The sequence below is a fragment of the Aptenodytes patagonicus genome, chromosome 1, assembly GCF_965638725.1.
Source record: "Aptenodytes patagonicus chromosome 1, bAptPat1.pri.cur, whole genome shotgun sequence".
Lineage (NCBI taxonomy): Eukaryota > Metazoa > Chordata > Aves > Sphenisciformes > Spheniscidae > Aptenodytes > Aptenodytes patagonicus.
In genome coordinates this window covers 143,775,050-143,801,244 of record NC_134949.1, presented here as the reverse complement: position 1 = coordinate 143,801,244, position 26,195 = coordinate 143,775,050, and the positions used below count along the sequence as shown (strand labels likewise).

The following is a 26,195-nucleotide window of genomic DNA, read 5'->3' as shown; positions in this document are numbered from 1 at the left end:
ACTCCGGTAGAGTAGGAGATATTCTGAGATTTTCGGGCTGGGTGCTACATTAGAGTCACAGCTATTGAGACACAGAAGGGTGGAGGGACCCTTGGAGTGTCTCCTTTGTGCCGTCCCTTGCTACTGATGTGGCACAGAGAGGCAGCGTGTGACTGCCTCCGCAGCAGGGAGGCCACAGTAGCCTCTTAACAGTAAAAATAAGAAATTTCAGGCACTACGTAGTGCTTCTTTGCAGCAGGGCTGGATTTGGGCGCTAGGAGATGAAAATGCATGACCAAGCTGCTCTTCTCCATTCTCCATGCCAAGTCAAAGCCAATGAGACAAAGCGTGGTTGAGTTGTGCCTCCCCGCATTCAGCTGTTGGGCACAGTTCAGAGACTGGCAAAGAACAGTCCTTTGTACATTCCTGTAAAACATTTTAATGCATCCCTAAGACTCACTGAAATGGATAAGAACTGGATATGAAAGGCCTTAACATGCTTAACATCAATGAAGCAAGGTCAGAATCCATATTCTATATGAAATCCACATGTTTGCATATTACTGATGTCAGTGATAATTGCTTAACAAAAACAGTCCCCAGTATCCTGGGTTGTTCTGACAAACAGAACCTTCCTGACCCACCAATACGTCAGAATCATTCTGATACTGTGGTCTGGGTGCCAAAACACATCCTGGTTTGCTAGGTTTTCTTTCATAAATGTTGTTCCAGTTTCAATGCTGAAGCCAATCAGAGTTTTATAACCTCCCCATATACAAAAGTAACAGGAAAAAAAAAACCCGCAAACCAAACACAAAACCACCTTAGCAGCAATATACTGTATGTTATAGCTGTAGCTGAATGCTCGAGTCCAGATGTTTTTCTTTTTGTAAGTAGCATGAATGTCAAGTATAAACAGCAGTTCTGGTTTGGCCCCACTCCTATGGGTTTGGAAAATGAATTGCTCCTGCCTGACTTCAAATGATCAGACTTTTATTACAATTACATGTACAAGTCTTTTCCTTTCAATGCATCTATTACCAAATGATGCACTGGGCTAATTATCTTCAGAACACAAAGAGTCTCTCTGTGCTGCCGATGAAAACATGAAAAAGATGAAAGCAAATCCTGGTAGAAGCTTTATAAAACACTAACTATGAGCAATTTGACACAATCCTACAGATCAAGTATCATGTGTGAGTCTAGACATTACTCCAGAAAACAGGCAGAACTTGCCATGCTGTTTGTTAAACTATGGCAATAGGAAGAGTGAAAGCACCCAGAGATGCTCAGCTGTTAGACATTCCTATAAATTTCAAATCAATGTATTTCAGCTTTCAGGAGAGCATCTGAGATAGGTTTGTCTTTCTCTCACATGCAGCTAGCCTCTCATTTTGAAATCTGATTCTAATCTCCCTCCACAATCTGAAAAGCTTCTCTGGAAAGCAGAAGAAAACTCCTTTTTTTCCCCATACTTCGTTTAACCTTCAGATGAAAATGCAAGCACTGACAGGATAAAGGAATAAATCCGTCACAATTAAAAGAGACCACATGTAGGTTAGTCTAACCCTAAGCCCCACCCTTTCCACATTGAAAGCTGGAATGTGTGCCTAAGTATTATGTATTGAGATGTAGCTGTGCTGTAAAATGTCCTTAAAGAGAAACAACTGTAAGAAAGCTTCAAGTATTACAAGTATTCTTATTCAAGTATTACGTTAAACTTGCTAGTGCCATCCACACTCTGGGCCAGCAGACCTTCGCACAAGAGTGCAGTTCTGTCACTTTCTTTTCCTGCTGTGGAAGGAAAAATACCACCTAAAGTTTCCCCAAACTGTGAAAAGCATTAAAAGAAAAAAAAAAAAAAAAAAAGATTGCTGAGTGTCTCACTGGAACAAGAATAAAAATAAAGCAAAGGATGTAATGAAAGGCAATACAGTGTGAGGGAAAAGACAAAACCACAGAGAAGTTCATCTGAGGCTAAGACTGATAGGCAGGGCTCGCAACTGCTTTCTCACACTCTTCTCCCTGTTGAAATCTGGTAGACACCTTCCCCTTACAGTACTATGTGGCCATCAGCCCCACATGCCCACAGTCCAGGCTTGTCCATCTTCTCCCACCAAGGTATCCAGCACCCAGCTTTGCTGGAGCACTAAAGGTGGTTTCCAGAGCGTTCTTCCTCTTGCTTTGGGAACCGATCTCCTCAGTGTAACATACAGTGCTGCTTTGTTTCAAGACACAACAACCAAAGCTATTTTCACCTTTTCAAGACTACTGGTTTTGTTAAGACATATATGCCTACTAAAATGAAGACAGGACAGTGCCCACCACTAGGTCTGACTGGCCTCTGCTACCCCAGAGCAGGGCTTTCTGAGGCACAAGTCATACTGAGCTGACCTGTAATTTTGTAGACAAAAAGAGGAAAAGGTAAAGCCACATGTCCAGGTAACTGCTAGGCACGAGGAATGTGATTTAATTAAGCTGCATCTTAAGTAAACAACATATCCAAGTCCCAGGTCATCATCCCTTTTATGAAGAACTTCCTTGCTTCAGCAAGAAAACAGAAAGGAACTCAGGAACTACACAGATCAGATTTATGCTTTACTCCTCTTATCCAACTGACAAATGAGAAAGCATTGTCCTTCCTCCCCATCCAACCAACAAAAGTCTTCGGTAAGGGAAGCCGAAGGATCCATTAACCAAGGATCTCTTACTCCCTGCAGAAAAATTGGCTCCCTGACTTCCAAAACTGAGAGGTGAAAGGTCATTTTCAGTCTTGTCTTCAAAACTAACGAGCAATGCTGGTGCGTGTTTAGCATACAGCTGAATAGCCAACCCCATCATTTCCACAGAGAGAAATCTTCTAAGAAAGATACTCTTATCTACATAGAAAACATTCCAGTCAAGCTATAAGTACACATTTTTAATACTATTGCTTACTGCAAAGCATTCTCCTTGATAGAAGACTACTTTTTCTACCAATAATAATTGACCCTAATTTAATGCAGTTTCCACAGCTTATTTCATCCTAGTCTACTTTAATACCAACCAGGTATTTCCTCATTTAACTTAAAAATGCATAGGAGTAATGTGAAGAAACATCCACCTACCATGAAAAGGGCTTCATAGTTTTCAATCATCTTTTGTACGACAGCTATGATAGCAGTACTCTCTTCAGCTCGAGCTGAGCTCTGAACTGAGAATTCTTTGTCTGTAGATTTCTGCTTGTGCAACAAGTTAGGGCCAAAGATGGTAGCCAGGTTAAGTGATGTCATTTTGTTCCCAGTAATCTAGAAAACAGAATACAAATGAGGTGGGGTCTCCCAGGGTCTAATGTATACAGATATGTATATACACACATCCACACACACACATCTACACACATACTCCCTACATACACACAAACTCTCTCTCTCTCTCTCTTCCCCCGCTCCACCCCTCCCTCCCTCCTGATTTGGCAGACGGTTCATTCATCAGAACCGAGTGCTAGTCAAATAAAAAAAATGAACAATTTTTAGAAACATTGAAAGTTGTTTGGACATCTCTGCAACAAGCACTGGATTTTATGGATATATTTTCAAATGGATTGGAGCAGCAGAAGGTGGAAGTGCTGCCTGCCCTTAATTCCCTGGAAAGCTCGGCAGTGGCATACTACTTCTGAACTCAGGGAAACCTCCTCTCCACCTTAGAATATTACTGTCTCTTAGGACCAAATACTGAAAACTGTTAGCTTTCTCAAGTAGCACTCATGATTTGAAACAGATACAGTGAGGAAAAACACACCTTTCCATGATTAAACGGTTTAGATAATTAAGGAGCATGCTCATTATTTTTATTAGTATTTTCCTGACTTTTTGCTTGTTTCCTAGAACATGCCAAATGTTTACTTGTTGGGTGGATTTTTTTTGTTTTGTTGTTTTTTTACATTTTTCCTACTTTTATAACTGTGCTCAAAGAAGCAATAGTAACCTGATTTTGGAGGAAGTAGAAGGCTAGGAATACATACTAGACTAGACAGAAATTATCTGAAAAATATGCCATATATGATATTAAATCAAAATTTTCATTGTAATATTTGTGATTAGACTACTTTTTTCCCCTTCTATTCTTTTAACAGAGCAAAAAGCAGGGGTCATGTGCTTCCTCTCTGTGTCTCCACTTGGTTGCTATTCTGGGAATGCAGAAGAATGCCAGCAGTTTGACTATATAAGACTGTAAGTGAATTTCAGCTGTTGACCCAGTATTTCTTGCAGGCTTTTTTTAAAGAAGAAAAAAATATCATGACAGGTTTTTTTCATTGGTTTCAGTTACATTTGAACTGATTAATTTAAAAAAAGGACAGGAAGAGGCACCAAAAAGAGGGAGTAAAAATAGCATTTCAAGAAATGAGTGGTACAAAAATCTTTTCAAAGTAATATTTTTTTTTTTTTTAAGCTGGTCATTTACTGAATACTCTAGTCAAACTTACAACTGTGCACTGACTGCACCTGGTTTATTTTTCACAGAGCTCAACTAGACAGCATAGAGATGATAGTAAAAAGAGCTTTTCCTTTTATCGGTGGGACCACTGTGTAATCTTGGAAAGACATCTGCAATAAGTAGGTGCATGGGCAGTCATAACAAACATGTTGGCTCTTTGTTTAGAGACTCATCCCAGCATGACTGTGAGTACAGCACACTCCCTTATTTGCGCACCACCATGCACCCAGCTGTTTTTCGGGTGACCTGCTTTTTAAACACTGTCAGAGTACTGAGCCACCAAGGATGTACAGGCATGCGGTGCTTCGAGTGTGCCTGGGGCAGCCTCTGTGCCTGGATCTGCATGTGCAGGCTGTTCGTACAAACAGGGAGTCCTTTCTTAAGGGCAGCCTCGGGGCATCCCTTAAAAACCCTTGTAAACAGATCCACTGAAATTAACTGAATGAGTAATTTTAATAAAGTTAGTCATCCATCTTCATCTTCGTGAGAGAAGGGCTTTTGAAAGAAATTGTGAAGAGGGCCTGTGTGCCAAAGCTTGGCTGTTTTCCTTCCAGTGATGGCAAACAGTCTGATAAAATACTTTCTCTTGCCCTGTATGCCTTTATTCATGAATAGCTTAAATAATTGTGAGCAGAATACTGTATCAGCTATAAAAGCTATCCAATTGCACATAATATTCCTGATGCTTACAGTACTGCCAAGACAGCTTTCATAAATTTGCCTTGCTAAAATACCTGTAGCAGAGCTGATATACTGTTACAGGGAATGAAAATACCTTTAATACAACTGTTGGGCCAAACCAACTCTCTTAAGCAGCATCCTCTAGCCCTGCAATAAGATCCTCTTGGGTACATTCCTGAACCAACAGAGAACTCTTTGCAGGACCAAGGAGACCACGACCTTAACTGGCTTATACATGTTTTTAAGCACAGTGAAATTGTTACATGCTTTCCATCATAGTGGTATAGTTTTTTATCAACTCCTTGCTGAGGACAAAAATAATAGCATTTAAAGTGGACTTAAAAGTGAAATAGGCCTTGAAGTCACATACAGCACATTGGAAGTTAGGACTTGAGGCAGAAATTTGGCAAAACTCAGTCTCTAAGTGCCAATTGTTAAAACCAGCCAACTGCAAAAGGTGTCCAAATTTGACAGAAGTCAGCAGGGTTTTCCATCTGGAAGACAAAATTCTGCAGGAGTTTCAGAAGAGTCTCAGAAGTAACCTCAGAAGTAGTCTCTGCTGCAGTTCAGAGGACAGAGAAGTCCTTCCCACAGATAAACCGGTACAATTTTGACGAGCAGTGACAGACTGCATCCACCTCATTCAAAGTTAACAGAGTTGCCACCTTTTGCAGAGCAGCCCAGTAGTTCAAGCATTTTCCTGCTAGAAAATGGGAAGCCTGGATTTTCAGATCTTCTCTAGTGTGAACGGCGCAGATGCACACGTGTGAATGCTCAGCCACACAGCTATGGGTGTTCTTGTCTCTGTGGGGCGGGCCATTCCAACCTCTCCACTGAATTTGGTCCAGAATGCAACAGTAAAGAGGCCAGAAGGAAAAGAGTCAAAGACGGACCCTGACTCCAACAAGTGATTAGGTCTGTCAGTTGCGAGGACACAGCTAGTGTTCCTGTCCTTTATTTTTTATTCTTCACTACCCAGTGCTACCCAGTGCACACAAGGAAGCTAAGGGAACCAAGAAGTGAACTGCTATGTCCAAAGGTCATATAAGAAAGCAACAACAGAGAATGAAAAAAGAACGAAAAAGCGTACTCTTGAATGCCTGACACTTTTCTATGTGAGTATTTTTTCCACAGAATATAATAGGATAAAACAAGGAGGCGGGGAGAAAGGATGGATAACATTAGATGTTCTTAACAACAAGGTCGATTACACTGTCAATCTCCCAAAGGAAGTGATAGATGCTTTACTGGTTAAGTCATATAAAAATTAAAATTTCACAGCCCTAAGAACATAGTAAACAACTAAATGACAAATGTGCAGGCAAGAATATGAAATCTCTCCCATCTTTCAGGGGTATGCCACCATCATGTTTGCTTCACAGCTTTAAAGATCTCTTTTCAGATCATGAATTAACAAAGTCAAAGGGCACAAGTGACCAGGACTTACCTCTTGGCCATCTTTGTCTGTGGTGTCTTCTGCGTGGCCAGCCACTGTGGAGAGGAACTGCAGCAGCCGGTGTAGGGTATCGCAGTTACAAGGAGGTAGAAGATAAATGAGAAGCTGTAAGGTGCTTAGCTGTTCATCTGGCTCTAATACTAAGAGGGAAAAAAATACATTCTAAGAAAATCACTCCAATTAACCTAAAAGCAGAACAAATATACTGTTCCCAGCCCAAAGGAAGGCATAAGAATAGCTTTGTTTAAGGATCATTTTCCTTATAATGTCAGAAGAAAACCAGAAAACTCTAAAAAAATATCAAAAGTGTAACAAATACTGTTATGGGATTTTTGCCTTGGTTGGTCAATTTTTTGCTCACAGGTTCATAGGATCTTTTCTCAGCCTGTAAGAGAGCAAAATCCATGTTGCATACTCCATCACTGTCACTGGACACAAAAATTCTGCTTAATTTTCTACTTACTCCATTCATTTAGGTCTAGCTAGTGGTATATACAGGGCACCGTTGGGAAGCATTCCAGTCAGGTTTATGCTTTAGCCATTTTAAATGTGGTTTTTTTTTTGTTTTGGGTTTTTTTTTTTTTTTTACAATTGCACATCTTGCAGAGGTACTGGGAGACTGGAAAAGCAACTAGAGATATAAAGGACGTTCTGCAACCACCATCACTTTAACCATCTAAAATGCAATGGTAGCCAGTGACAAAGGTGGGACAGAGGCAGGATCTCAGACATGAGGGCTAGCAAGAATCTGAAGAACACATACCAGGCAGCAGCTTAAGCTTGAAGGGTCCAACTTTACTTTTTCCCAAATCTGTGAGAGTCTGCACTCAGGCCTTAGGCAACACATTTGGGAGTACTTAATTCGATGGCTTTGAGGACCATTAACTATGATAAAACTTGAACTTTTGAAGCTATGTTTTTGAGGCCAGGCTGGAATTTTGGTCAGTCAACAGCTCTAAAAATTAAAAGCATTAATGGTGCTAAGATACCAGGATTCGAATGGAAGTCTGTCATCTGCTACTGCTGAACCAATGACAGGGTCAGGATTTAATAGATAACATGAATCACATCCTATATACAAATGCAAAAATAGGTATAAGTGAAATCTTTGTTGTTCTAGTTTTCTGGGTTATACTTACACAGTATGTAAGTGTCTAAGGAAAGACCTCAGCAAATTTATACTACACAAATATTTGGCGCAAATCAAGGCTAGAGTATTAAATGCACAGAAAAAAGAATACAGTTCGTAGAGATCAAAGAATTCAAACAGGTAAGCTTTTGTAAATCAGTAAATAAAGATGCTGTAGAGCTCACAGAGAGTGTTGATGAAAGGTGTATAAAGTTCTCTGGTGAGAAGCGGGTCAGGCATGTCACGCAGGAATTCCTTTAACAAAGCAGCAACATCATGAATGCTGTGCTCTTCGTCTAATACAACATCTATGCCCCGGTCAAACTCTTCACGTAACTGAAAAAGATCATGACACAAGCCCAAAGTCACTTACTGTCCCAATTAGTACATCCCAACACAGAAAATGTTTAAAGATGTAGATTTTCTCTTTTTCACTTTCCAGATTGTACGTGACTAGTTTTTGGTAAGGTCAAAGTATAATTCATGTCTAATTGCTGCTTATTCCATGATACATAACTTAAGGTTTGTACCGGACCATAATAAAATACAATTCTTTCTTTCCAGCTAATAGATGGCACTCTTTTATGAAAAAATGTGTGCAAGTAAATATAATTTTTGCAGAAATGTAAGATTAATATCAAAGGCAGAAACCAGGGAGAATAAGGAAAACTGCAAGAAAGGCTTTCTTATACCACCTTATCCCTAGATTTTAGGACCAGAAAGACTAAAATTGCATTTCATAACATTTATGTTTTTGTACAAAAACATTAATAATAAGACAATGTTAACATCCGCCAAACTCACATTACTCTTGTGATTTAAGACTGTATTTAAGCATAAGCAGTGAGCCGCCAGGTTCACTAAGACTTTATGGCATTTGTCCACACACACCTGGTTCTGTCTTCCTAATTTAGTTATATTCACTAAGTGATCATCATTAGGGAGTTAACAAACAGCAAGCTAATAGCATTGTGAGGTATTGCTTTTTTTTTCCAGCTACAGTCCTCAGACAAATTCTGTGTAATTTAAAGGCATCACACTTCCCAAAGGCAGAAGAAATCCCTCTCCCACATCCAATATGCCTTACAAAAAGACAAAAGCCTGTCTTTCTGGAGAGACTTCCCAGTACCAAGAGCAGAATACTTTCTTCAGGCTGAGAGCTCCACCTTTTACTCTCTTTTCATTTTGAAAATAGTCAAGATGTTCTAAAACTGTTTCCTAGGAAAATTTCGTATCTTTTCTAATATTATGAAGTATCATGATCTCACATATATCTTCTCAGAGAGTAATTATATCTAAATCTCACTAAACAAGAGGAAATTTGAGGTATCAGCTTTCTTTACCAGGATTATTACAGGGCTATCAAAAAGAAGAAAGAAGGTAAGTCACAAGCAAACTATGTGTCTGTGATAATCTCTGGCAACTCTTGATCACATATCTATCTTGAGTGTGTATAGTGTGGAGGAATGTAGAAAATCCCGTATTTTCAGCTGAAATCATGCTTTCATAACGGGTGTGAAAGGTATTCTATAAAAACTACAGCCTCCTTTCTAATTTATTAAGACTACTTTTAACATTATTAATATCAGTCATTACTAATAATGAATAATTACGCTACGAAGACCAGAATTTGTTCTTTATCTAGTATTATGCTTCCCCCTGCTGATTTGTGGTCAAAGATTTTCCAGTGCCAACTTGGGGATTTCAATCCCAGCTCAATTCTACTCTTCAGACTGGTGGCAAATGCGGAACAGCCCTGTGGAGCACCATAAATTACCTCTATCCAGAAGATTGCTTCTGCGCTTACTGCCCAAAAGCAGCTGAGGAAACAGATTAGCACTGCATCAGGAATTCGGACTTCCCAAATAGCTGTCTAAATCATAAATTGCTGTTAAAGCGCTGAATATGGCAATTCTGATCTGATATCCTGTGAGGCCTACAGAGATGTCCTAATTAGCACAATATCAGATAATCATTGGTGAAACACGGCCACGTTTCAGGCCCAGGTATCATGGCTGTTAAGAACTGTATTTTTAAGTTTAAACTTTAGGTCTCTCAGACTTCATTCACAGGGAATACTTTCAGACTTTTGGAAAATACACCTGGTAAACTACAGCATCCACTGGAGCTTAAGACGTGAGAGCTGAGGACATCCGTGCTGGGAGAGGGCATGGGAGAGCAGAGTTCCAGCCATGTCGCTCTTCAACCTCAGGGTCTGGCGGTTGCTTCATCTGCAGAGCTGCCGCCAAGTCACCAGGCCTAGCATAGAGGGCCGCCCACCCTGAGCTCGGCAACGATGCTCTGCTCAAGCATCTGTACAGTTTCTGGGCACAAGCTTGTACCTGGCATCCCGATGTACCAGACCTACCGCCTTCAGTCAACACTAGCTCGGGAATATTGGTCCTACATCCCACTGAATGCGAAGGAGGCGGTTTGTAATAGACACATTTGTTCTGGATTTTCTCTTCCTGCTCACCAACCAAAACCCCTGCTGGCACATGCATTTACTTGCTTATGTACTTATTGCAACAAACTACAGTTGAAATAGGACATTTTTTAACTGCGGGAGGAAGGGAAACAAAACTATGCCTACTTTCTACACAAGAAAAACTAATGAACAGCTGTGAAAGCACACCAAAATCTGAGTACTGGGTTTGGCTTTCCATGGTTCAGAAAATGAGTGGAATTTTAATTGAATCCAGACTTTCCCATGTGTTCATGTTGACAGCATTTATTATTGTAACTGCAAGGGCCAAGCTGATGCTTCCATGTTGTTTAACGAAATATATTCGTTCACCTAATTCAATAAATTAGTCCGTGTAATAGAATACATAAATACACAAATCTCTTGATTTGCTCAGCTTTTGAAAACACAGTAAAAGAGAAACTGGTGAAAGTCATTGATGTTTGAAGTAAAGCTTAGTGTACAAGTAAATGATACAAGCCCTCTGCTTTTTCCCCAGAGGTATGATGCAATTGTACTCACCTCTGAATGATAATACATGTTTTGACACTGAAGCTTGTAATGCAAATGACAGGCAACTTACTTTTCAATACTTTACCTAGTTCAGTGTTGATCTAACAACTGCCTCTGCAGACCATGAATGTTTTTAGCTTTGTGTTACACCAGCCACTCAGCAACAGAAACTGCTAGAGAATAAGCTACAAATCAGTAGGCTATACTGTCCTACCAGCCAGAATCAAGTCAGTTCAGCTATTCAAGGTAACTTTCCAGAGCGCCAAACGTTATACTGTGCAGTTTTTGCAACAAAGAACTACTGTTTCTGGGATCAGATGCAGTCAAGCTTTCTTTTGCTTTTTTCTATTTGATCTTTTTGGTCTTATACTTGCTGGCAGGGGTATTTTCCTGTAACTTTTTATCCCCTTCCTAAGCATCATGCAACCATTAAGCACTATTCTCTACTGCTCTAATTCAGTGTGTATTCCCAACTTCTGGGAATAACAATGCAACATCTAGGGCTGAGGAAACACCCACTTCTGACTTTGTCTCTGGAACCTAACTGTACACTATCTTTGCTTTTTCAACATTTGGCTGAGACTAGGACTTGGATGGGTCTGCTCTGACCTTCAAGTTTAACAGGGGTAAAAGAAAGGGGATGTTTGGGAGCAGTGATTTGAGGGTCAAAGAGATTGTTCTGTACTTGCACATTTTCTCATACTGTGAGTTTTCCAAAAAAGATTTACAGTTTAGGTTTACTTTGGGAGCTTCAGCTGTTTCTGAGATAAAACTAGCAGCCAAGGTTTTTTTTTCCCTACAGTGTAACCTTTGGAAAATTTCATCACTGTAGTCTATTTGGATCTCCAACCCTGTGCTACTTCTGCAGAGCAAAACATACAGAGACTGTTAACCTGCTGAGAACCTGACAAGGATTTCACCAGATGCAAAATATGACTGGAAATGGCGTGTTATGAGCCATCAAAAAACCAATAAAGTCACTGACCCAGAAAGTCTGAGTTTCACCAGGTGATGGACAGGGAGGAAGTCACTTAACAGAAAGGAATCAGGTTTGTTTGTATCATAGCTGATGAGGGAAAAGCGTATCCATATCCACTCACCTGTCTTACTCTCTTTTTTGAGCTCCCAACTCTGAATATTCCTACTGTCTGGAGACCTGCAAGTGTAGCACATCAGACAACTGTTTTATTGTTTAATTTTCTGCTGAAAATTGCATTGAACCAAAGCAATCTGGGCTACGTGTGTACTTAAAAGAATAAAAAAACTGCAATGTATTTCTCTACAAACTTGTACTTACCATGCTGAGGCAAAACTCAGTTGTCTTGGATTAAGAAGCCATCCACTGTAGTTTTTAAGGACCTCACATCACCTAACCCGCAAAACTGCATCTCCGTGGCATTTCTTGTGATGCCATTTTTGGTAGTGCCACCGCTACTCCGTGAGGGACAGAGGTATGCAGAGAGCGAGGCGCTGCTCAGCGTCTGGAGGTGGCACTTCCAGGACTGACATCAAAGGAAACAGGCAATAAAATAACTAAATACTTAGGCACTGAGCTGTGTCTTTGGATACAGGAAGCAGTTGGTGTTTGGGGTTACCCGCTGGCTCTATAGTGCCTGTCAAGACAAAGCTGAGAGTTTCCTCCAAAGGGACGTAAGTAGGGCACTCAGGCAGATTATGAGAGGGAGGAACTACCTGGGAGTTGTGTGCAGTTCATAGGGTAGGGACAGCTATTATATAGAGGGAAAGCTATAAAGAAGTACTGTTGTACTTCAGGCAAAGTGCAGAAGGTGTGCCTCTTGTGTCATTTAGACTTACAGTGATTTGGAAATGGGTGTTGCCTGCTCTTCCATAAGAAATCAGTTCAAACCTTCTTCTAGCCCTGTAGATACTACCAGAATATCAAACAAATGATAACGTGGTTGTTGAATTGACATACTTTGCTGAGTAACAGAAACTGAAAAATTTGAGAGTAAATGTCACCTTAGAGGTGACATGGTCTTTAGCAATGAGAATGTGAATGGAAATCTCAGAGACTTAAGCAGCTGTGTACATAATATCATTTTACACAGTTAGACATTTTTTGCAAAAAGGATGAAATTCTCCGTAAGTTTTCAAAAGGCTACTCTGCAACATTCATTTTCTCTACTGACATACAGGAGATGTAAAATAACCTTGCAGAAAAAATGCCTTTTGACAGCCATGAGGCTACACTTGCTTGCTAGAGATGTGTAGCTTCGCAGTAGTGTTTGGAGTTGCAGATTTTCATCAGAGAAATTTAGATAGGAGTCTGCTTCTTAGATTTTAGTCTCAACACCACACCTCTCTTCAAATATTCTTCTATCTTTGGTTAACAGAAAATTACAATGATGCAGTAACATTTAGTAAACTCAGGAACATTGGCAGGGAATCATCTGAGATGGAGATACTCACATTGGGCAAAAACTGAATGCTGGTTACCAGTTCCTGCACAAACATAGAGTATTTGTTTTACACTGCGGGTCTGCAGGAAGTCAAGCCTTTACAACTCTGGGACATGATCCCAGGGAAAACAGGGAAGGTGAACAAGGCCAGGGGCTTTTATAGCTAAAAACATAACAATTTTTTGTCATATAATGTTCAAAATGATCATTTAAAGCATTCGTGAGAAACCCCTAGGTGATTTGCTGCTGAAAAATTGGCCTAAAGGACTTATGCATACGAGTAAGTTTTTTCAGAATCAGAAACTTGGTCCATCATATAGCCTGGAATAATGTTGCTACAGGATTGTTGCTAGAACAGAGTCTCCTCTATTATCCCTGAAGCCAACATGCAAACAGTAGTGTCTGTCTTCTGCAATCTTTAAATTTCTCAAAGTCAACCAACGGATGGCGGATTAAATTGAAAATTGAAGAACATCAATATTTGCCCCAAATTATCTCAGATTATTGTGTTGTGGGGTACTACAGTGCACTCTTAGAAAATGCACAAAAAACCCCCATAAATTTTCTTTAAAAGGAAACTTTAATGTAAAGCAAATATTTTAATAAGAATGTTGTATAGAAAAGAATCTTTGTTATGACAGTGGGTTAAGTGGATTAAAAGATTTATCACAGATGTTCGAGTGACATAAAATCACAGTATCCAAAGGATACTCAGCTGGATGGCTTTTTTGGCTGACTTAGACACTTTTATGTTCTCCAAACTCAGCTACCCTTGCTTAAAGGGAGGGAAGTCATTCATCTCAAACTTAATCATCCCCACACTTATTTGTCAGCCATGTCAGCCATCTCCGACATCTGTAAAAGGCTAACGATGACTCTCTTTCGCAGTTTTCCTTTATATATTTGTAAGCAACATGGTTTTCAATTATGTGTTGTAAAAGTTTAGCATTGTTGTTTAAATTGCAGTCCCTCATCTGCAAAAGCCTTTCATTCAGAGTCAGTAAATTATTTCTTTCTGGTCAAATTAGGCATCAAATGCATCACTTGGTGTTGCAGTCATCATTACTTAATGGTTTGTTTGTTATCTGGCCATGTGATAACTCCGTCTTGCTGTGGCCAAGTTATTTCAATTCTCATAAAAATATCTTTACAAGACTAAGATACACTGGGAGAGATGTTGAACAGATACCTTGATTAACTATTGTTTCTGCATTACATAAAGCTGGTGGGAGGTTTGTGTCTGGACAATCATGAAGACATGAGAAGAATATTGGCAGGAGTTTATAATTCCCTTCGGAGAGAGCAGGCATGAGCCTGAGGCTGGTCAGGAGGACTCAAGCCAGACAAAAACTGAGTAGCCAGCCTGCAAGCCTTGTAGTGAACAGGAAAAAGCTTCTCGGAGCTTAATATAATTTAGCATGGGATTTTTTTTTCCTTTCTCTGAGCCTCTACCTTCAAGTGCTGTTTCTAGTTAAGTCTTGGACTGTATTATAAACAGTTAATTTAGCTCTTACACCTTAAGATCCATGGGTTGCAAAGAATGACTCCAGGCTGACTGGCACATTTCAAACTTTCGTTCTCAAGGTATGGGTAAACTCATGTGGTGTGAAGAGCCATTTCTGCAGAGCTCAGCGCTCCAGTATGAGATGAACGACCTCCAAGAAATATCTCTTCCCCTGTGCTGTATGGGCCAGTTTGCAAGCTTGTAGCATAGATCCTTAGTTTGGGAAGATATCATCTAAGTAATTATTTGTAAGACAGTATCTTTAGCAAGAGGCAAAATAGGAGGGAAAGTGTCTGACTTTCAAAGATGTCCTTGCAATTGGAAGTATATGCTTGCTTCTCAAAATACGCATTTATTTATGTTATAGTAAAAATATATCTGCCACTCCTGGGAAAACAAAATATTCTTACCATGCTTTTCCAAGTGCTGGCAGCAACTATCTACAAGCCGGGGAACCTGTCTGTAAATAGGGTTCAGGCTTAGTTTCTTATCTCTTGCCTTTTCTTTCTTGCTCTGGGCTTCTGCTGGCAAGGAGAGCTGGAGAGCCTCTAACAATCGTGACTGATTGTCATCAAGATCTGTAATGGAGTCCACAGACATCGCGCCCTGTAAAATACACACACATGAACAATCAGGACGGCTGGAGAAATCTAAATGCCACAGGACCTTATGTAACAAAGACTTTTGCCTACCTGCATTTTAAACAAACTAATATAAAAATACAATTTGCTACACAGTTTTTGTAAATTAATGAAGTTATAATACCAGTGGAATGGATAGGGAAATCACAATGGTACCAATGCTATTATTACCATACTACAAGGAATACAAATTAGATACTGAAAAAACTAAATGCTTTCCACTCACTCGGTACATCTTTTTATTGTTGTAAGCCTGCACATACTGCAGGACAAGGATGAATCATGGTCTGTGTGTGCACCTCAGCAGTACGATATTTACGTGCTTGGAGATATACACACATTTTTAAACCTGATTCCCTACTTCTTCTGCAGCTTGGGCCATTGTATCAGTGAAAATGATGCAAATAGATTTACAACCATACACCACATACAGCTAACTAATAACACAAATACATACAACTACAGAGACTGAAATAATCCCATGCTATCACAGCACAAAGGCACACCAGAGAAGTAGAGGGGTAATATTTTTTAGATAATTCTACTTCATGTATCTTAATATTTTAAAATCATTAAAATTCCAGTGAAAGCTTTGAAAACTATGTTTGGATTACAGCAAGGCACAGAAGTTCAAGCAGTCTGTAAAGGATAAAGCAGCACAAGCAGCAGGAGGTTTATGGCATGTTTCAATGTTCACACTTGAAAAATAAGATTTTTTTTTTCAAACCACAAGATTACTGTCACTTCAAAATGACCATTTCCCTCAATTGTTATTAAACTAAACAGGCAAAAACATTTTAGGGGACATCTAGGCTTATAAATAATAATAAAACAAAAATTTTGTTTTTAATTCTCATTAAAAATATCTATTGTAAATTAATTTCTTTCTTTCTGAAACAAAGGATACATTTTACCATAACATAAAATGTACTGTACAGGGATCCAGCATGTTATCCTAAGAAATAATGAAGAAAATGTAAATTCCCATTCAAAACTTTGCTGACAACTCTAATTTCTTAAAAGCATGCTGTTCTGCTGACAGGTATTTCATAGACTGCTGGTGAGATCTCTACGTCTATTAAATGAGAACTGTAAAACTGCTAGGGAATTTCAAGCTCTAGAAGTATTTTCTTCCATCAGCCTAGACAACTGAACTGTACAAAGATTTCCGACTCAGAGGCAACTTATACAAAGTCCACTGAGATTTGAAATTAATTTAAAAATTTTTAGTTCATAATATCTTTTAAAAAAAGCATCTAACTTATCAGGTATAGTTCTGTTTCTTATAACTCATGGAAGACTTACAAATAAAACACAGTGAAGTTTTTAGGTTTTTTGGGACCCACATCTCTAAACAATTACTAGACCCTTATAAAATGCAACCTTGACCTTGGTTTTTGATGTCTCTCAGAAGTACATTTGCTTGATTCCCTTTACCATTTCCTGCCAAAGGGAAACAAAAAAAAACCCCAAAACCAAACAAGAATCTGCGGCTACGATCCCTGTGTGTAAAATTCCAACTGAACAATTTTTCTATTTTGTTTTTAAGAGTTTAGGGTTTCAGACATCAAAATTAGTCGACTGACACAGAAAATCGTAACACCATCCTCACCGCTGCAGCTCCCAGGCAGTTCCTGTACGACAGGTGCCCTCCTTTATACCCTGCCTTTACTGCTCCTTCCCTGTCTGCAAAGCATCTTCACCTCATGAGTCATTACTATCACAGAGTCACTTAAGTCGGATTCAGATCCCTAAAATAGATGTAAATACAGTCAGTTCACCATTATCCTTGGGCATTTTATCAAAGTTGTGGATTAACTGGGGCACTGACCTGGCTTTAGGAAGAGTGACCTTGAGTTCAGCGGCTGAAGTACCGCACTGCTTGGCAATGCCAAGTCCAGGCCAGCTCTGATTTTAAATTTCAAAGAGCACAGAAAACACTACCAACATACTCCGTGGATCCAGCTCAAACTCAGCCAGACCTATTAGTATGGGCTCAGCCAGACCTATATGACTGCAGGAGATCATGCACATTGCTGCCCACTACTCCGGGACAGACACAGCGCTACTTGGACTGCAATGCCCAGCAACCGAAGAAAAATCAAGTTCCATCTACTAGGCATTACCTTTGCACATAATGGATACCAGTCCCTGCTCCACCACGACAAGCTCAAAATCTAAATAAACTGGGCAAGTCTTAAGCTAAGCACACAGAAACATGAAGGAAAGTGGAGATTAAAGATGGAAATGGAAAGAGCAAAAAGAAAATAAATGCCAGAGGGACAGGTGTGGAATGAAGGTCAGATGAAGCTTTTCTTTACTTTTTAAGAGTTACAGAAAGCTTTTCTCTTTTGAAAAGATGTGCAATATCACAGAGTATGCATGGGATCAAGTACTATCTGTGGCAGATCCATTTTCACTTCATACATCATGCTATTTGAGTAGTAAAGCTGTATGACTGAGCTCCTGATACTTGAATAAATTTTGGCTGCATAATATATATAAAAAAATATATTAACAGAGAGTCGGAATATTCTCTATAATAAGCACACAGAAAGTGCCTTGCTGGATGACCAGGGTCTCAACTTCCAACTGCTGGGCAAAAATCCTACACGGAAAATGCAGCAACAGTGATTTCTGTCTAGCTCTTGGAGGAGAGAGAACCACAGCACTCATACCATGAGCTCTGCAGCCAGCATTACCTTATATCCCTTATTGAAAGCCTCAGCTGAGTGTTTGAAGACTCACTGGAATACACAAAAATGAATGACACAGTTGCAAAGAAGTGAATGGTACAGCGATAAACAACCCCTCCAATTTAAGTTTAAGAGGACTGCACTTCAGCTGTCCGTGCAGCATTTGTGTGAGAACCTTGTTGTATCAGTTGCATGTACTAATGAATAATTCTTTTAATTTTTTTTTAAGCATTTGCCTTGATATAGTTGAAAATAAACAGTGCAACGCTGCCCAAGAGATAAAAGATAAGTGCAGGCTTCCTTACCATCCTCTAAAAAAACTCAGGGGAGTACAGTAAGTACACTGATAAGCAGAAGTATAAAGGCCGAAGACAGACAAGATATGGGACATGAGTTGATATTAATGTTAAAAAATTGACAATTCATGAAGTACATTACTGAATAACTTGAGGTTCATTCCCGAGAGAAAATGCCAGCTACTTCCACGTCACACTGCCCGCCTTCGTCTACTCTTACTTCTCTGCAGATGAACCATGTGCTACTGCATCCTCATGGACTAAAGGCTCAAATTCAACACCCTGAAAGCTGCAATCTTGGTATTAACAAAAAACCAAACCAAACAAGCAAAACCCCCACAGGCTTCTAGAACTTGATCCTGATGGGGCTCTATCCCTTGGATGTAACAAAGGATCCAGGTTCCTTCTGCTCGCTGGCTGGTCAAATGTATGTCAGAGATCTTATCGCACTTTGTGAAAAGAATAGCAGATGACCCATATCTGGACACATGAATTATCTTTCCCTCATATGAAAACAGGTTCTGAAGCCAATGGATGTATACGGTGAATTTCTATTTTTTGTCACTGCCTATGCCAAATTCTGAAAGAAGTTAGTGGGTTTCCCTTCACATTTATATTCAAGTGTACTTTGCACTTTTGTGTGAACACAACTGCCTGTTCATATGGTCTGGACAGGCCAACAGATGTGCATTATGCATATGGAAGAATGCAATCATCTTCAAATATCATGCCCTCAACTATTTGCTGGCAGAATGTAGACGCTTCAAGTATAAGCTTCAGCTGACAGCTAGAGGGAAAGAAGGCAGGTCCATGAGGCTCTTCAATCTTCTATTAATTTGCAATTTACTCCAGTTCTACTCCTCTTAACACCGTGGCTTGAAGAGCCCTACATAGCATTTCTCTGAAGCAGGTTTCATCCTAGGGATAAGAAGGTGAAGATCCTAAGAAAATATTTTATTTTCCAGGGTCTGTTCTTGTACCCCAAATTCTTTCTCAGATTACTTAACAGGGGTTTTTATTGAAAGTATTTTATTATGCATTTTTTCTCCCTCCATTGCAAATGAAATTAAAAAGCAGTAATTTTAGAACCTCTACCCCATGGTAACAACAAAAAAAAAAAATTCTAATACTGTTGCTAGCTGCAGTCCTGGAAAACTGGAAAGCTCAGAGCATAAAATTTACTTACAAGGAACAGAACCCTGCAAATAAGTGGTCTACCAGGTACCTATCTTACATGCAGGATTAACATTCAACCCAAACCACTGCACTGTGTTCTGCTGCCAAAGGCATTTCCATAACCTGTATGCAGAAATTTCCTTCAAAGAGCCTGGTACAAATTTACTTTGACAACTTCTTTCTTACCACTGAGGACATGATCAGAATTATGCCAGAGGGATTTTTATTAATATTAGGGTAGGGATTAATAGTTAGATTTTTTTCCCAAGTTTGTGGAGCTAAATTAACATAAGCATACATATATACCAATCACATAGGTTTAGTCTTCGCCAGCTGAAAAAATGAGGTCGAAGACGGATGGAATTTGTTAAATCTAAAACACCTAAAGAGAAGGAGATAGATAAAGGAAGTGAAAACCGGAAGACTTCTAAATAATCTCTCTGTCACTTAGGGATCTGTAAGACTTGCACAGTCCATATGACCTTTTCCCACCAGCACCAGAGAAAGAAGATTTCCACTACAGTAAGAATTTTCTGATATTGATCAAGCCAGCTTCCACCTAAAAAAAAAAAATCACTGTTTGAACACGACAGAAGAAAGATTCCACAATCCACAGACACAACAGGGTTTTTTTTCTGCTCCGGCTAGACCCTCTGGAGCTACTGGCATGCACCGCGTTGTGATGGGCCTACTTACACGCCTCCTTGCTCGTGGCGCTGGCTCGGGTGTGTTAGGAGAAGTGGATTCGTTCGGTGTTTCTGAGGTTGAGCTAAGAGATGAGTTACTGCTTGAAAGTTCTTTGTTCTGCCTTTTAGTTCCAAACGGCAAGAGAAAGGCCACAAAATCTGAAACTTCTTTTTGCTCTTCTCTCTGAGAGTCTTGCTTGAGCTTATAGGCCCGGTCATTAGCAATCACTTGGGACAAGGGCATTCCAAAAGCCTGGGGAATAAATTCTGCAACAACAACAAAAAAAGTAATATTTACTGAACATCTGATACTTATTTAGTACAAAAAGAATTAAGTATTAAGCTGTTAAAAAGAAAAACAATCTGAAATCCCTTTAAATATATAATAATTCCAATGAGGTACTGGACTGCATAATAACAACAACATTCAAACAATAAAATAATAGTGGAGACGTGCCAGGCAATTGTAGCTCATGGTATCTGAATCCTGTTTCCAGTTGGATCATGCAAGATATACCACACAGAATCTTGGAAAATCAACTGGGAAGAGATCTAATTAGATCTTAACTTCCACTGAAAGCAACGGGAAGTCAGGCACCTTTAGCTACATCTAGATGGTACAGGGGGCCATCAGAGGCTCCAGTAACCTAATCCTGAGGCTGGGGAGCCTAGCTGGACCGTGCCACAGCTCTCTCATGTTTCAGACCCCTTTACCAGGCTTCTTTCTCACAAGTGCTGCAGGGCACCAGAGTCAAGGGGTACAGGCACGTGCATGGGTCTCACTACAGGTCAGGAGGGTATACACCTACCTGTACAGGGAGCTTGTAAGTGCATCCACTATTCAGACTAAGCCTTCAAGTACATGGTTTTAATTATATACAAGAACTATACTGCTTTAACATACTAGTAAGATTAAACCAGTTTAATAGTGGTATATCAGTATAAAGGTCCTTTGTAACAGTACAAAAATATAGATGGACATACAGAAATACAGGAGAATACAGGCTTCTCTCAATTAACAAGAAAACATAATCCCATCCCACATCAATATAACTGTAATATACAAAACCAGCATATACTTCAGGTCTCAAAGTAAAATGCTCAAATGTTTTACAAAACAGAAAAATGCTCTCCAATGAATCAGCCAACAACAACTAATGTTCAAAGTCTCATCATTAAGTTTCAAATCTGGACCTATCCGAGATTAGTAGAACCAAAACCATTGGGCCAGACTGCCAACCATAACTGTTTTGTGCTCAAATGGAATGAAAAAATAGCTATTGACTTTATTCATCCTGGTAAAAATGGGTGCAACTTCTACGAGGTTCCAGCTTCAGACCTGCCTGTATCAGGAATAAATAAAGCACCAGAGATTAAAAGCAACAATTTTTTTTTTTAAGTATGAAAAAAGCAACAACAACAACAAAAAAAAGCAAACAAAAAAATCCTTATATACTCATCCTCTTTTGCCACAATCATCTAAATGATTAAAGACCAAAGCTCCTCCTGGGACTTAAAGTCTGACTATATCCTTGATGACACTTTCAAATTTTATCTAGGCTTGCATTATCATTAAGATTAAAGTAAGGCATTGATAAGAAGAGTATATTTTATGAATCTTGAACGAGGACACTATCAGCCTGTCGTACTAAAGAGACAAGGGCCCATTGTTCTGATTTGGTGAGAAGCATTACTGCTTTTTAGAAGTATGAAATGTTAAGACATGAACTAACTTTGGTGGCCAGACAAAACTAAATCAGGAAGCAGAGCCTCACATATCAAGCAAGTCTGGAGATGACCTGTGAGTAGAATGACATCTAAAACCGTCTGCATTTAATTTAGGATGAGAAAGAACATCATCACATGAGTATCAAGCAATGCGAGGACTGCCAGTTCCAGGAGTCCAGAGTTAGACCCGTCCCTCCTGTACCCAGCACCGTGTGCCTATAAAGTGATGAGAGTATTAGTATTAAAATTTTTTACTGTTCTGAATTATCTTCCTAATGAACATTTAAGACCACAAACTTGAAGCACACATATGCAACATGTCTCCCCTTCTGGCTGTCTAACCGGGTACTTTGTTATACCTCCAGCATCCCTACTTATCTGTCCTTCCACAACATTTCCTGAGAAAAACCACAGAGCCAAATGAAATCCTGAACATGAAATATTTCTCTGGACAGGTTTTGGCTCACAGACACTCGTGCTTCAAATTAGGATGGGACAGCAGTATGTAGCCCAACAGCATGCTGATGCCATTGATCCTACAGCACTAGGATCAACTGGGATGAGATCAGCAGGAGATGAGGTCTCAGCACTGCTTCATTAAAGGAATTTCATTAAAATGACCCTCTCCCTGACTTCGTTATGTAAAGGCTGGTATTTCGAAGTAGGTGTTGCTCCTCCTTGAAAACCCTCAGGTGTGGGACACCAGGTTTTTAATTGCTCTTGCTCAACGTGCCTGTGTAACAGTGAAAGGACACTGAACCTCTGCTCTAGGCTGCTTTGCTGTAGGCCTCCTTCTCAGAGGACATGAACCACTTTCCCGATTTCTCAATGTCTGGCAGAGATGGGGAACTGGATGAAAACCAACTGGCTGATTTTCAGACTAAATACAGATTGAAGCGATACTGGCTGGCAGTGGTAATTACGTTAAAGAATTGGCAAAACCAGTAACTTTTTGCTCATTTGTTGAAATTAAGAGAATTGGTTGCACTCTCCGCAGATTGGCTACAGCCTCAAGTTCCCACCAAAACTAGCATCTGCGTGTGCTGTCGGGGGTGGTGGTGGGGAGCATGTTTTGCCCACCACTCTTCAGAATTATTCAATCCCAACAATTTTCCTGTCGGACAGGTAATGTCATGTCCATTAGAGTGAACACTGTCCCTTTTGTCATTTCAGATTCATTAAAAAAAAAGAAGAGTTGTAGTCATGCAAAGTATTTAGCAACCCATTGATGGGGGAGAAAGGGCACTGACTCAGATCTAAGATGTGTAGGTTTGAGGCTCTGGTCTCACAATCAAGCTAAAAGCTCCAACTGCCTATTTACTGCTGTAGGCTGGGGATCCCTACTGTTGGAGGTGTTTAATTTGTATGAAGAAATGTTCCTTAGAGCAGGGGCTCAAACTTTGGTCTGTTGTACATATACTAAGTGAGTGCCAAAGCTGCTAAGTTAGTTACTTTCTGTAAAACCAACAAAAATTTGATCCCTTATTCAATCATCAGAGCGGGCAGCTTAAAAAGAAATTTTGCAGAAAGCACCATGTAAAAATGTGAAACAACCTGACAGACTGGGCAATCAGTGTGGAAATGCAGACTCATATCCTTAGCCCAAACAGCAGCCTACAACTTCACTTTTGATCCATTCTGGTTTTTAGTGTTTACTGGCACAGGAGACAATTTGCTATTTTGGAGAAGTGCACAATTTCTTTTACCAGAAAGTGCATCTTGCAGCTGAGGAAAGTTTCTTAACAAGATGTTGATCAAAAGTGGTATGTTCCTAAGAAATCTTTCTGTGATGGCAAATCAGCATTTTCTAATAAAAAGCAGCATGTCATAGAAAAACTCCCAGCCAGATCAAATAAGAGTTTCAGTCACCAGAAATCCTTTTCTTTGCTAATCAAATGATGATAGCCAGGATGTTGACCCATACAGTTAGCTTGCTTGGCCTCATGCCACCCCGTTCAAGTATAGTTACAAAGACTTCTCTGAAGTTTCAGCTGGTGAAAATTGTGGTTTCCATCCCACAAACCATAGCAGTCTATTAAGAACCAGTGAGGTCTATGCTCTAGACCCTAATGAGGCTTTCAATGTCAATAAAGTGAACAGCATACAATACAGCAACTTTGGATAGTCTCCTTAGTGCTTTGGGGTTTTTTTTCTTAAGTACAGCTTAAGCGCTGGTTTTGAGCTGCTAAAACCTTGTGACCAAGATCTAATGAGGTGCTTATACGACCTCTATTTAAATGATAGGAATAGAGTGGGAGACACCTCAGAGAGTATTATGCTTAAAAGGGATATTTAAATGGACTTAAAGGGATCTTTAAGTTGACCTCCCCAGTTAGCCAGACTGGGTAACTCTGTTTTGCTAACTGAAATTAATTACTTTGGATCCGTGGAGGGAGTGATGGAAGCAAGAAAATAAGGAAAATGGAAACTTCGATCCATAACGGGAAGGGCAAAACTTCCTCCATCTGAAGGTTCGTCAAAACACTGCACTGACTCCAGAAGACTCGAGATACGACAATATTCTCACAGCATCAGCTCTGTGGCTGAAACTCCATTCTCCAGCTAGTCAGAGCTCATTGACCTTCAAGGAGTGATATAAGGCCTTTGCAATTACTTAGGCTTTTTCTGTGGGTAGGTCTTTGTTGGTTTTTTTTTTTAAAAAAATGACAGGTTCTTCAGTCCTTTAGTTGACTTTAGTATAAAATATGACAGTGTGTTGCTTAAAAAAAACCCTTTAGAGAGCATGAGAAACATTTTTGAAGCTTTTAAAAAAGCACAGTGGAGTGCTGGAAAGCCTTGAGAAAAACACGTTTCTGATAAACTATAATAAAAAAGAAACTTCATCTATTCAGCTCTGTCTTTAGGCTGTGCCAAGGCATTCTAACATCATGATACGTTGAATTACTGAAGAACAAATGAAAACATTAAGAAATACCTCTAAATTTACTGAGCATGGCTGGGAAGTAAACATGGAAGATGTTTTCAAGAATTTTGAACTAAAGAAAAATCAAACATCTACTTCTGGATCTGCATATGCCACAGAGTTACCAGGAAGGCCTCTTCTCAGAAACTCCAGCATATACAGCAGCTCTGCTAAGGCCCACAGACGAACCTGTCAAGTATTTACATTCCACACAGAAACACCAGGAAAAGGGATGATTCTCAGTTGCTCAACAAATCACATTAACAAGTGATTATTATTTCTGAGCAGGTCACTCAGTTCACCTGTAGGGTTTACTGGAACCAAGGCAAAATGGAGCTGGTTTACTGATAAAATCTTCCAGGAGAAATCCCTTCTGGGAGGCATCTCTCAGGAATGCCTGTGTGTACTTTCCAAGTAGGCGTGCTTACGCTGTCCCCCATATCACTGGCAGGAGACGGACAAAAGACTCCACTTCTGCTGCCGTCAAAATTAGCAGTGAATTTGTAAGGGAACAGTACCCAGCCGCCAGCATGCAGAGCATCCTGAGAATTTCTTATTCCAAGCAGCACTGACATTTTACTGCCCCTCCAGCCTGCGTACTGTTTGTTAGCAGCTAAAGCAAATGTTTGGAGACATATGTGGACAGCACGACTGAGAGTCATGATGGCCATTAATAACAAAGAGGCTGGGTAGAGAAAAGCAAAGACACTGAATGATGGAAGTTGAAAATATTGCTTAAATATCTGGGTGGAGTGCTGCTCTCCTGTTTCGTCTGTTTACATCCGGCAAGTTTTACTATATCCTGCTCTGGTGAGTCACTCGGAGATGTAAAAACACTTGTTTTACAATTTTTCCCCTTTTAATGAGATGACGACAGATGTACCTGTCAAAAAGGACAAAATAAAGATATGAATCTCATTTAAAGTGCATTCAATTCTACTTTAGTGTCTTTGTTGGCCTTGAGAAGTATAACAGTTTGCTGAAACTCTCACTTAACAGACAGGTTGATTGACTGATCCATCTAAATAAAATGTGATGTTAGGAGAATAAAAACTCCACAGATTGGACAGAGTCCTAAAATATGAATGATTAAATCTCCAAACAGTCCTAGAAGAAATGAGTACCATATCCTTTTAGTTGTGCTTTTTAAGCACAGACACCTGGTGGGGCGGGGTGAGGAAGAACAGTCATGGGCACAAATTGGAGAGAGGTGGTACCTCCCCAGAAAGAACAACTCCAGAAGCCTACATCCTAGGGCGGTTCAGTGCACGTCATTGCTAAAGGAGAGGGTTTGTCAGGCAAGACTAAGGACACAAGTCCTCCCTGCTCTTCTCAGGAAGTGCCCACACACAAAGACACAACGCTGACCGCATGCACTACAAGCTGTGCAAGGCTCACGCCTCGTGTGCCCTGCAGCAGGGTCTCCA

General features: G+C 39.9%; 1 protein-coding gene across 6 annotated transcripts in view; it reads right to left on the bottom strand.

The window, feature by feature from the left end:
• ARHGAP6 (Rho GTPase activating protein 6) overlaps positions 1-26,195 on the bottom strand; it is a 339,778-nt gene that overhangs the window by 14,227 nt on the left and 299,356 nt on the right. For all 6 annotated transcript variants that reach the window (XM_076357664.1, XM_076357699.1, XM_076357690.1 and 3 more), the window contains 6 exons: positions 20,128-20,384; positions 15,033-15,228; positions 11,799-11,854; positions 7,907-8,057; positions 6,584-6,732; positions 3,087-3,266 (listed from right to left, as the gene is read on the bottom strand). In XM_076357664.1, coding sequence (XP_076213779.1) covers positions 3,087-3,266; positions 6,584-6,732; positions 7,907-8,057; positions 11,799-11,854; positions 15,033-15,228; positions 20,128-20,384 — 989 coding nt within the window. The remainder of the gene's footprint in view (positions 1-3,086; positions 3,267-6,583; positions 6,733-7,906; positions 8,058-11,798; positions 11,855-15,032; positions 15,229-20,127; positions 20,385-26,195) is intronic.